The sequence below is a fragment of the Gouania willdenowi genome, chromosome 11 (assembly GCF_900634775.1).
Source record: "Gouania willdenowi chromosome 11, fGouWil2.1, whole genome shotgun sequence".
Lineage (NCBI taxonomy): Eukaryota > Metazoa > Chordata > Actinopteri > Blenniiformes > Gobiesocidae > Gouania > Gouania willdenowi.
The window spans coordinates 15,834,897-15,847,068 of NC_041054.1; the positions used below are offsets into that span (position 1 = coordinate 15,834,897).

At 36.7% G+C, this 12,172-nt stretch overlaps 1 protein-coding gene across 2 annotated transcripts; it reads left to right on the forward strand.

Annotated features, from left to right (window-relative positions):
• Positions 1 to 1,364: 1,364 nt before the first annotated feature.
• Positions 1,365 to 11,619, forward strand: cbx3a (chromobox homolog 3a (HP1 gamma homolog, Drosophila)). Of its 2 annotated transcripts, XM_028461827.1 has the most exons (6): positions 1,380 to 1,487; positions 2,497 to 2,530; positions 9,130 to 9,280; positions 9,409 to 9,562; positions 9,855 to 9,949; positions 10,937 to 11,619. In XM_028461827.1, coding segments are annotated over exons 2-6 (528 nt in total). In that variant the 5' UTR covers positions 1,380 to 1,487; positions 2,497 to 2,529; the 3' UTR covers positions 11,064 to 11,619. The 2 variants fall into 2 exon arrangements, with proteins under 2 accessions (XP_028317629.1, XP_028317628.1); XM_028461828.1 differs by lacking the exon at positions 2,497 to 2,530 and having other exon boundaries at positions 1,365 to 1,487.
• The last annotated feature ends 553 nt before the right edge of the window (positions 11,620 to 12,172 follow it).

Consider the following 12,172-nt stretch of genomic DNA (forward strand, 5'->3'; position numbering starts at 1 on the left):
TTTGCAGACATTGTTCTTTTTGGATTAAAAAAATAAAAAAAATCTGACTGCTTTGTTTTTTTTTTTTTTTTTTTTTCCCCCCGACATTTATCAACCACCCCTCTTCTACATATGTGCTTTTTTTTCTGATGAGAACTGTAAACCCCATCCATCTATTTACTGTTTACATGAGTTTTTCAATGTTTTAGTGCCAAAAATCCCTTTAAATAATGGTAAAACATGTCACCAACTCATAATTATAACGTCAGCAATATGTTTAGTTTACTGCCATCTGTGCTCTCACATCGTTCAGGAATTACCTATGTTGGTGCATCAGACAAATTCGATGTCAAACTCAAGGTCTGGGGGCCAAATCCGGCCCTTTGGAGCATCCAGTTCCACCTGAAGGAGAAAGTAAATGGATCAGTCCTTTCAAATAAACAACTTCAATCAAACTCTATAATATTTGCAGAGCTCACAGGTTTCCTGTCCTTGTGTCACTTAGTGCAAGTCATTTTTAAACGCAAATTGTAAAAATATTAATTTTAAAAATACTGCAATTTTACTCAAATTATTAAAAAAAATCTAATTATTCCACAAAATGTAACTTGGTCCTGGGATCTGCTGTAGCCACTCTTCCAGTTTGGGGATCACTGCCACTGATTTTGTTAATTATACAATAACAGATAATGGTCAAAGCAAAAATAAATAAATGCTCTTCCAGAAGGCGTTCAAAAATACTTCTCACTGCAGAACAGCAAACGCAGCCTAATAGATCAATTTATGATTATTTTACCAAAAGCAAGATTAGAAGTAAAACAAAGATGTCTGTTCGAGGGGTTATTTTGTAGAATAATGTTGATAAATGTTGATAATAATGTTTGAAAAGTTTTTTTGTTTTTGCATTATTTGAACAAATGCATCTCAAATGCACTTGTTGAATGCTTGCATTCCTTTTGTGTGTATTATGGAGAAACTTAACTTGAGTATTATTATTTATATTGGGCACATAAGCATTTTTGTTTATGCCTGTTTCAGTCTTGTTATATATTTTTTAAATTGCGATTTATATTTGAATATTTTCTGTTGGACTGAAAGAAAAACAAACAAACTGAAACTGGAACAGTGAGACAAAATGTGACCCTGTCTAAAACTCAAATCATCACCAGCAAGATATAAAAAAATAATGTTTAAATATTGACAACTACATTCCTGTCCGTTTCAGAGGATTGATAGAGTGCTATCTATAGATAGATATAGATAATGTGTAGGAAGTGGGAACAACCCTGTGCAAACAAAAGGCCTTGGTTTGAGCATTGACTAGAATTCCCCTACTACAGTAGAAGGCCAAACAAAACAGCGCTTTTCATCCAGGCTTCCGTAGAGGGTGTAAGAAATCTGGCCCTTCAGTCTGCGCCTGCGCAGTCCTAACTACACATACAAGTTGGAGCGACCGAGTTGACCGCGTGGGCCAGCACAACACAGAGAACACGTCTGATAATCTGCAGGTTAGTATGCTGACTTCATATCCAACTCACTTTAACGCGTCTGTGCTGCAGCGATGCATTTCTATTTTTGTTGGCGTTTTAACTCAAGCTATTTGAGCGTTTGCGACATTGAGCCGCTTTGCAGGTCTTGGGACGCCTCCATCGTTAAACTCAGTGTTGTTTGCAATATGTCTTTTTTTTTTTTTTTTTAATTTCACGCTGCTTTTAAGCGAACCAAATGTAAGGAAAGCGGTCTTTACGGCGCTCAATGTTGTGTTTTAACTGGTGTCCAATTTAACAGGTTACCGACTCTAGCTAGTGTCCCCGAGTGAAGGCCTACTTCAGAATCTGTAGACGGTTACTTTAATACATAGTTAGCCTATTGTGGGTGGTAAGTGTAGTTGTTTTAATGGGTGGCCTGAAAATCTATGTATTTACGTTCATGTATTATAATAAATGTGTATAATAACGGACAATGGAGGCGGGGCAATCGGAGATGCTAACGCTGCTATAAACTAAGCTGCGAAGGTGAAGCTTTTGTGTATTATTCACTTGGCGATATTGAATGTTATTAACCAACTACAGATGGTCACTTGCAATAATAAAAAGTAGCCTTTGCAACTAAAAGCAATCTATATGCGTCTTTATTTTGCTGTTTTACCGCGACTCGGCCGGAAGTTTGTCATCAGGCAAAATGGATACCAAGCGATCCGAAACAGCAAAGTAACTAAATATTTTTCCAAGCGCTTAACCAGAATTTCTGGTCTAAGTCTGTTCAATTGAGTGTAATTGTAAATGGGGAATTAAATTGTTTTTTAAAAATTATAAAGAGAGCAACTGTCGCCAGATGAAGTCTGTTTCCCGCCCCAAATGACGAGGACACCGACCACAAGCCAGCTTCAGCTACTCTCCAGCTGGGGGAAGTTTCTGGCTCCTGTGGCTTTATTACTGCGCTTAAAGCCACGAGAAGTATTTTACCATCACCTAATTTGCCAAAATTTGTCATTGCATGTAATTGTAATCGAGGCAGTAGGAGAAAAGGAAACCACCGTTGGAGACAAAAAGTAAGTAAAAAAAAAAAAAAAAAATCCCAAACACCCTGAATATGTTTACAACTACAACATGAACTGTAGGAAATAACTTCATGTCTCAAGCTCTTCAGAAAAATTACATTGCATACATTTATTTTATTTTTTACTTGTTTATCAAATTTTAACTAAAATACTGCCATAAGAGGGATTTTCTGTCATTTCTGTCTGTTTGATGCTTTTAGTTTTTGAGCAGAAACTTCCAAGTGCTGCAGATCATTGTTTATTAACAGTCATCCTGGCAGAGATAAGCTACATCTGTAGCCACTGCTGCCTAATGTGACACTAGTGGGGTTAAAAAAAAAATTTCCCCATATCACTACTAAACTTATTCAAATGTTAAATGGTGAAATGTGAGTTAAGTGTCTTGTGTGCATTTGTGTCTCCTTCCTGCTCTGACTGCAGAAGGGTTTACTGTGCAAAGCTACTGATAATGACCACCTGTCTGTGCTTTAGGACTGAGCATTGCAACCCTGGAACCTTTTTAGATTTCACAGATTCTATTGTATTATACATTCAGTGTTTGGAAAAGTGCTGTGCATTGTTTAAAGATTTATTCTGAAAGTGTTGTGATAATCTATAGTTTATAAAATGGCAATAAGTTTGTTGTAGCAGTATTTTCATTTCATAGTTGGAGCGACATTTCTCAAATCTTTAATAAATGCTGGTAGAATAAATCTAGTGCAGTATTAGTCTTGTCAAAATAATTTATCTTTAATTCCACTCAGATTTTTTATATTCTGTTTTCTTCAGCAGGGCTGGGATAAATGATTATTTTTTTAACGATAATTTTTATTATTTTTTTTAAGAATTGTGTGTTGTCTTTTAGGAAGTTTAAGGGAAAAATAAAAGGCCAGACTGCAAAGTTAAAAACTTCAATAGATGACTGTGTGCAGCAATCATACATTGTGTTTAATTTACAAATCAAAACGGACCACTAGGGTATCAGTGATATGTAAATGTCTTCTTTCATTGCGCGCATGTGCGGCTGCTGATGTCACGGCGGGTGTTTTTCAACTTGTTGCGTTGACGCGCGCTGCCGTCCGGTCACACCCGGGATAACGGACGAAGGTTAGCTTCGACGAACGAGTGTGTACTTTCACTGCCTTGCACTTTTGAAACTCGGAGGAGTTGGTCTCCGGCGCCGCCATCTTTGATTTGGTCGGATGACGCATCGGCACGTACATTTTGCGTCAACGTCATCGACGACGTCGACGCGTTGTCCCGGCTAGTGTTGTCAAAAAACTCGATACAGAATAAAGTATTGATACCAAAAAGTGAGTATCTGACACAATACTCACTTGCAAAAGTATCGATACTAACAGCGCCGTGTTCATCTCTCAATATATCTATTGTTTCATCTCCAGTTTTTTTTTCCCTCGCCTGTTTAATTGACACAGCTTTATTCGCTGCTGCAGACACAAACAGACACATGGGCAGCCCCTCCTCTTAGCTGCAGCTGAACACTAATAGGGCCCTATAAATCAAGGAATCGACCAATGAAAACGGTTAAACGCAGAAATGGACCGAACCAACATGAAACGCCGTCACCATGAGGCAAGGAATGTTTTTTTTTATGGGGAAATGTTCCCGGGGACCACTGATAATTTGCACCGCCCTACCCCCTTCTCCCCTGGCTGCGTCAGACACTGTCTAAAATTGCCAAAAAAAAACTGCGCAAATCATCACTGACTCAAACACAGAGCCACCAGTGCCCGTTTAACTTTGCTGCGCCTTTGAAACTCCGTTTTTTTTCTCGTCGGGCGAATTAGCTTCACCTTCTCAGAGCGTTTGGTCAACATCTCACGAGAGCTACAGAAGATCTGTGGATAAAGTTGTTCTGTGGGATTGTAAAGTCTGAAACATTGTAGTTTAATAATAACTTCTGATACTGTAAAATATTTTGGCCCTAGTGGTGAAATAACTGATGCATCCTTGCGTCCATTTGTTTTTGTGTAATCATTATGGTTTGGAATGATGTCATCAGGATAATTTAAGTTGGGTTAGCTCATTAACGGCATTAATTTATCTGACTTTTGTGCAATACCCCCATGTCTTTCATTTGGTGGTGTATTTGTTTTGCTGGATGTGTGGCAATCAGATATATACAGTATAGTTCACAGCCTTGGTTCAATTTGATCAAGTACACTGACAAGACTGTATTTCAATCATCTATATCTATAAAAGCAAAGAATGTCTGTCTGTGTGTGTGGCTCAAATATCTCTGCAGTTCAGAGACAGACAGAGCTGACACTTTCAACATGGCTGCTGCTTGGTTCAATGGTGTGCAATAGAGGTCGACCGATATATCTGGCCAATATATGGACTTTTTTCAAGATTGGCCATTGGCTGAATTTTATTTTATTTATTAATTTATTTTTAGCACTTTAGAGTAGCTATTAAAGGAAAAAATAAAGAACATAAACATCCATTTGGATGTATGAATATACAACAACAAAAAGTAATAATAGCATGTGCATGGGAGAGGTAGAAGCCAATAGGCTTACAAATAAAAAGCTGATATAATAGGATAAGGATATTTGATCAGGCACCGCTTGACAGACGGAAAGACCCTGCATATATCATGAGTGTTTCAATTCTTTCATAATCAATGTTCTTTAAAAATTGAATTTAGGTAATCGGCCATTGGCTGAATTATTAGTTTTTTTTAATTGGTATCTGCATCGGCCTTTGAAAATCCCACATCGGTCGACCTCTAGTGTGCAACGTCATATTTGTTTGGATGCCCCACCTCCTGAGTCGAACGACTTGGTGATGTCATCAGTCCTAGCTTTACAGTGATGTCATCAGTTATAACATTAGATTGGACAGGACAAATTAATCAACTCTCAACAAAACATAATTTTCATTTACCAATCCTGAATCTTGTAGTTTTTTTCTTTTGCAGTCCAATTTTATATTTGTCTACCTTTGGACGTTAACATGCCGAAAGGCTATCGTGCAAAGAAAGAACAAAAACGTCAGGCAATGCGCAGTGCACGTGATGCTGAGTCAGCTGATGCACGCAGGGCCAGAGACGCTGCACTCCAGTCGGGGCTCAGCACGGTTGAGACCGACAACCAACAAACCACTCAACTGGCCAGTGACACTCTGCCCACCCTGAATGCCTCCTCATCCCATAACTTTAAAGGTGGGAATAGTGATTGTGCTACTGCGAAACCTTGATTTAAAAAAAAAAAATGGACATTGCAATTAAGGATGCATCGATCAATCAGTGTCGATTTTGGGGGATCGGTGATCGGCCAATCTTTGCGTATGAAACTGATCTTTTCCGCCGATTTTTTTCTCTACTTTCGCAAACGTCTTAAAGTCGGTCATAAACTCATCCACTGTCCTCTTCTGCTGTGAGATGACTGACAGCCCCACCCACCAACTCGTGTGTGTGTGCATGCGCATTCCTCTGCTACACAGGATAACAATAACTGCACGGTTGGCTTAGCATGTTGGCAGTTTTACACAAAAAAAGAGGGTAAAGGATCGGAATTCGCTATCTTGGAAATGAGCCTCGGTGGAGCTGCAAACAGAACGCTACCTCATTAACTGACACCACCACACCGCTCAATATGCAGCATTTGAAGCTAGAAATCAAGGTAATGCTAAAGTTAACGGAGCAGTGAAAAGAGCAAAGCCACTATGAGAAATGATGGAGTTCATGGCTTTGTATGTCAATAAAAACCTTCCACTAATATATAAGTGACTGTAATAAGTGTGAGAATAACTAACCTGTGTCATGTCTCTGTTATTATCCTTTGACTTATGAAAATGTTACACATGATGCACTTTTTATTATTTCTGTAGAATGTTTGACTTTTAGCTTTTGCCCTGTCAGCTGTTGCAATTTATTTTTAGAATAATATTTTTTACATTTGAATAAATACAAAGCTGTTACATTTGGACATTTTTTTATTTTTCCACTACAAGTAAACTTAAAACTCAGTAGAGCTGGGCGAAAAATCAATTTAATCAAATTTGTAGATAAAAATGATTTTTATTTTGCAAATTTGAGTTTAAAAAAAAAATGTACATTTTAATTTCCCCCACACCACACCACAGTTCTTTCGGACTTTTTCGCGTTCCGATGTGAGCCAGTCTCTGTTTAAATTTGTTTACCCTTTGAGTAGGCTATATGTGTGCCACAGGCATGTTTAATTTTTTGTTCGCACTATGCTGAGATGCTAAGGGAAGAGTTTTTTTTATTTATTATTGTAATGTTATAGAATATGTAGTTATCTGATTTCTAGGGATGTAACGATTCACTCAACTCCCGATACGATTCGATTCACGATACTGGGTTCACGATACGATTCTCTCACGATTTTTTTTTTTTTACAAAATGGGACTGTAGACAATTTTTTTTTTTTTTTGGGAAAAAAAACTAGAAAATACGGTACTATTTTCCTTTTATTTTTCATTGTCAAGAATTCCTTGATAAACTATTCAAAACAATGGAATTTAACTAAAAATAAATCTTGAATGAAATAAATAAAGGAATAATACAAATGAAAATGAAGCCTATTAATTTAAATTCTGGTTCTATAATAAACAATGCAAAACTGCATAATAGTTATTTTTCTTTTTAAAAGTGCAACTGAAAATGTATTTTGTGCCTTAACAATTGGACTTTAAAAAAGTAAATAAAAAAAAACCGTGATTGCAATGATTTGCGTCATATTTGTTTGGACCAGCAGAGGGCGCTAGTAATACAGTGGTCGGTTGGCATGCAGATATCTTTCAGTGAAGAAGAGAAGCTATGCTAGCAGACAGAGCTAATAGAAAAACGTGACTTTTACAGATATTCAAGTAATATTACAGATATTCTTTCGGTGCTAAAGGGGTAATGAATCATTTATTAACATATTTTAGAGTAGAAGGCAGCCAGACAAAGTATTAGCAGACTCCGCCTACACTTGTGGATAGCGATAACTTGTGCTCTCTGCTGGTTAAAAAAAGTAATGCGATTCAATTTTCAGAAAATCGATATCAACCGTGATACCTATGAATCGATTTTTAACTGCCTTACGATTAATCGTTACATCCCTATTGATTTCTTAATCAGAAAATTTAAGCTACTGTGTGCTGTTGCACTTTTACTTAAACCTGGGATAAAGCTTGAAATTGCTGAATGATAGCCTCATTTACTTTTAGTTTTGGGATTGTTCTATGCATTTTAACTCTTGAGGACAATCACAGCAATAAAGTTGCACTTTTGACAATAAATCTGATGTCATTTTTAAATGCATTAAAAAAAAAATAATCAAAACTTGAATATTTCTTTAAAAAATCTGAGATTTTTTTTTAAGGCAAAATCGCCCAGCCTTAAAACTCTTTACGACTTTATTGTTGGTTTGATGTTTTGTAAGATTGTCCTGTAGATTATTATATCTACCCCAAACCCTGTGATTTTGTTTATTTGTTAAACCAAAATACTGCTGTGCACTTCATGTTTGACAAATGGCTCCAAACAGGTCTGCAGTGGAACCTGTTAGACACGTTCAGTTTGTTTTTAAAATGTGAAAAATGAAAGACTAAAGGAAGTAATTTATTATTTTGGACAGCAATGTTCTAAACTTTTAATCTATATTTGAGATGACTACCTCATGTGCAGTTAAAAAAATGTTTGTATTGGAACATTCAAGAAAAAAAAAATAGGTGATCGGCCAGAAAATTGCAATCGTTGCACCCCTAATTGCAATGGCTCAAGATGCATCATGGAACAAATACTGCCACAACTTAGTTGCAAAATCTGTAACTGGCGTCAATGCCGAACGCATTCTCTTAATTCCACTAATCACGTTTGGTGTTTTCTGCACAAGACATTTCTTCAGCCATGGACAATTCTACGTTGCTACCAGAAGAGTTGGCAGATCAAACAGATTTCGCATACTTGCTCTAGACGAGGAAACAAAAAAAAAAGTCACTTTCTGAGCAGTGTCGTTTTTACAGAAGTGCTGACACAGTAAACACAGTGACTAACCATTTAACACAGTTCAGATTGATTTATGAAGCTTTTTTTTTTTTTTCCCGATGTAATGGCGACGTAGTGAGACGTAATGGCAAAATAAAAAAAAGAAGAAAGTTCATTTGTAGGTCTCACACTCTCAGCGAGCTGCAGATGTATGCTAGCCTACATTTCAGTGCTAAATATATACATACTTCCTATCGGCACTGCACTAGTAAGGGAGGATACATTTGTTCTTTTATTTATTTTTTTTTTTTTTTAGAAAGCCGTACCACATGTTAGTTCCAGTTTGTTTCTTATAATATTTGTAGTTCTGTCTAAAGCTTCATCAACAAGTCTAAATTCTAATTACGGTGATTACAGATTTAATACTTGATGTTGGTATATGTTTAGGGTGAGTGTATTAGTCTTGGCATCTAAAAACAGGTGTATGTTATTTTCTTAATTGGTGGCCAAAGAAAAAAGATTGTACACATCACTGAAATCGAATTCATAAACTATTTTTAAGCTATGAAATCACAGCATTAAGGATTCAAGATAATTGTGTATTTCTTTCTCACCTGCCTGGGACTCAAACACAAGTCTTTGTTTGCAGTGCAGAGAATGGGAAAGAAGCAGAACTCCAAGTCCAAGGACGCCACTGGAGTGCAGGCGGAACCGGAAGAGTTTGTTGTGGAGAAAGTCATTGACCAACGTCTTGTCAATGGGAAAGTGGAGTTCTTCCTGAAATGGAAAGGGTTCACAGAGTGAGTGTCATTGGATGTCTTGCCTTTACTCCAATGAGCCTGTGGCGCTGTCCTTCAATGAGGTTGTGCTGTATTAATTTTGCTTATAAAATGCTGAGATGTTTCTTTTTTTTACTAAAATTCTTCAGAGCTGATAACACCTGGGAGCCAGAGGAGAACCTGGACTGTCCTGAGCTGATTTCAGCCTTTTTGGAGGCACAGAAAAACATCAAGGAAAAACCTGGTGGTGTTAAGAGGAAAGCGTCGACAGAGGAACCAGACACAGATGGCAAGAAAAAAGAAGTGAGTTTAAAACCCAAACATGTTTCTCAACAGAATGGATTTGGAGTGTTTGAACGGCTATTCTCAGTCATTGGCTAGAGTCTAATAAATGTATTTCACTACATACATCACAAAACGCTACTTTTTGTCGTCTTCTTTTTGACAAGGAGTCGCAAATCAAACAATTAGCATTTGTCTGCGTCCTCAGTCCAATTATAAAACGGCTACTGATGACAAAAAGCTAGCGTTTTACTAAATGTCAACCTATCATCCACCGCTGTCTGCTATATAATGTGCTGTTGTCTTCACACAGAGTGAGAAACCACGCGGCTTTGCTCGGAACCTCGACCCAGAACGAATCATTGGAGCCACAGACAGCAGTGGGGAGTTGATGTTCTTGATGAAGTGGTGAGTGACATGGCCAAATGTGGCATTAATAAGGGTGTGACTCAACTTTGAAAAGTTCCTAATCAGTCATTGCATTATTTGTAGCCATCTTCTACTCGTCTGCTTGATATTTAATTAGGTGTATAGTAATGGCTGACATATAAGTATCTTTACTCTTATATAGGTAATGTATTTGCTATTGCAATGAAAAAAGATGAGCAGGCGTTACTTAAATGAATATAACAAGTTCCTCACTCATGGGTTTGTGGAAATCCAGTAGACAAAGATGAATTTTGTTGCTGCAATGTTATTCAGGTATTTTAAAGTAAAATATTTGTTCTTAAAGGACAAATTCCACTGTTTTTTCTTTGAAATGTCCTTATTAGATCAACGCCTAACAAAACGCATTATTTTGCACCATGTTTGTTTTTACTAACTTAAAAAAAAAAAAGATTGGACTACTTTACCGTTTTAATACCTGTATTCTGCCATCTTTATGTCATGTGATTGATGATGTCACACACCGATTTGCCAGTAAACATCCCATTGTTTTCTGTTGGAGTGAAAAAAGCACCACAAATTTGCATTTTGACCAAAAAAGCTGGTAAATGATATAAAAAGCAGGCTGATTGCTTTGTTCCAATAAAAATCAATGGGATGTTTACAGGTAAATGGGGGCGGGACGTCTTTAATCAAGTGATTTCAAAATGGTGGAATACATGTTTTAAAATGGTAAAGTAGTCTCATTTTTTTAAAAGTTAACAAATATAGTGCAAATTAATGTAGTTTGTAAAGCATAGTTCCTCTAGTAAAGACATTTTAAAGATTTTAGACCACATTTATGAAAAAAGTGGAGGATTCCTTTAAAAGTTACAATTTTATAGCAAATAAAGACTCCACAAGTGAAACTGCTGCTTGGACCAATCTAAAGTGACGCTCCAATGGACTGCTTTGATCCGTCACAGGGTTGATGTAATGTTTATCTCTAGTCTGTTGATTTATTCTCAGGAAAGACTCAGACGAAGCAGATCTGGTTCCAGCCCGTGAAGCCAACACCCGCTGCCCACAGGTGGTCATTTCCTTCTATGAAGAGAGACTGACATGGCATTCCTGCCCTGAGGATGAAGCTCAGTAGTTCACCTCCTGCTGCCTCCTGTATCACTTGCATGCCCCCCCCCCCCTCTTTTACTCAGCACTGTGTTTATTTCTGCTGACAAATGCTATCAGTTTTCATGCAGGTGAGGAATAGCTGTCGTTTGAGTTCAGGCTATGGAGTGATTCAAAGGGTCTTTTATTGACTGTTCCCCCTAATAAGACCCCTCTGCACATCTGTTCTTGTCCAGTCATTTTAAATTCAATCTGCCAACTATCTTTTCTATCTGTAGAATGCTGTTGCATTTTGTATTTACACGAGTATTAATGTTTCCCAGAGGTACATTTTGTATACTGCCTGTAAATATTAGTTGCTGCTTAAATACAGTTTTACGAGGCCAAATGTAACTGGTTAGTTTTTATGAATCCTGAATGGAACATCATTTTGAATAAATGTTTTGGGTAAGCTTTGCATTCCTTTTTCGTGCTCAGTAAATTACCATTTGTTTTCTGTCATGCAACATTTTCCCATGGTGTGCACATCTTCATTTAAAGTTACCGTAAGTGTCCTGATCTTTAATAAAGTGTAAAAAACGTGAGCATTCCTTTTTGATCCATTATCATATTTTTGTTTTGATTCATTCGATATATATATTTGAAGTAGTTGTGCTATACACCAACACTTGACCTGTTTTATTTAAAAGCAGTTATATTGTTAATACAAACGGGGTTTTTTTTTTTTTTTTTTTTTTTTTTTTTTTTTTGTTTAGTAATCTCTCGCTCAAAGCTTTGGAAATCTGCGTGAAATAAAAGTTACAGTGGAACCCATTGACCTTGTTTTGGCTTTAAAATAGTCATGAGTATGGGTTTTTAATTTTTACATGAACTGTGAAGGAAGACCATGTCATTCATACACTACATATCATTTCTCAATCTTTTATTGTAAGTTTAACATGACATGTTTTTGTTTTAATTTCACCAATATTGATTATTTTTCCAAGACCAATTTCTATTAATGCCCTTAAAAGCCATTTAAAAGGATCGTTTCCATGAATACATTTGTTCCAACATGTTTTATTGGTCTTGCCTTTTCTTATTTTAAACCCATTGCAATATCTCACCCACTAAATCTAAACAAACATTGTTGATTAA

Bases quoted from the DNA above. Each gene is read 5' to 3' on its own strand.
- cbx3a (XM_028461827.1), top strand. The intron at 9,563-9,854 runs GTGAGTTTAAAA...GTCTTCACACAG, and splicing joins CAGATGGCAAGAAAAAAGAA to AGTGAGAAACCACGCGGCTT. The intron at 9,950-10,936 runs GTGAGTGACATG...ATTTATTCTCAG, and splicing joins TTGATGTTCTTGATGAAGTG to GAAAGACTCAGACGAAGCAG.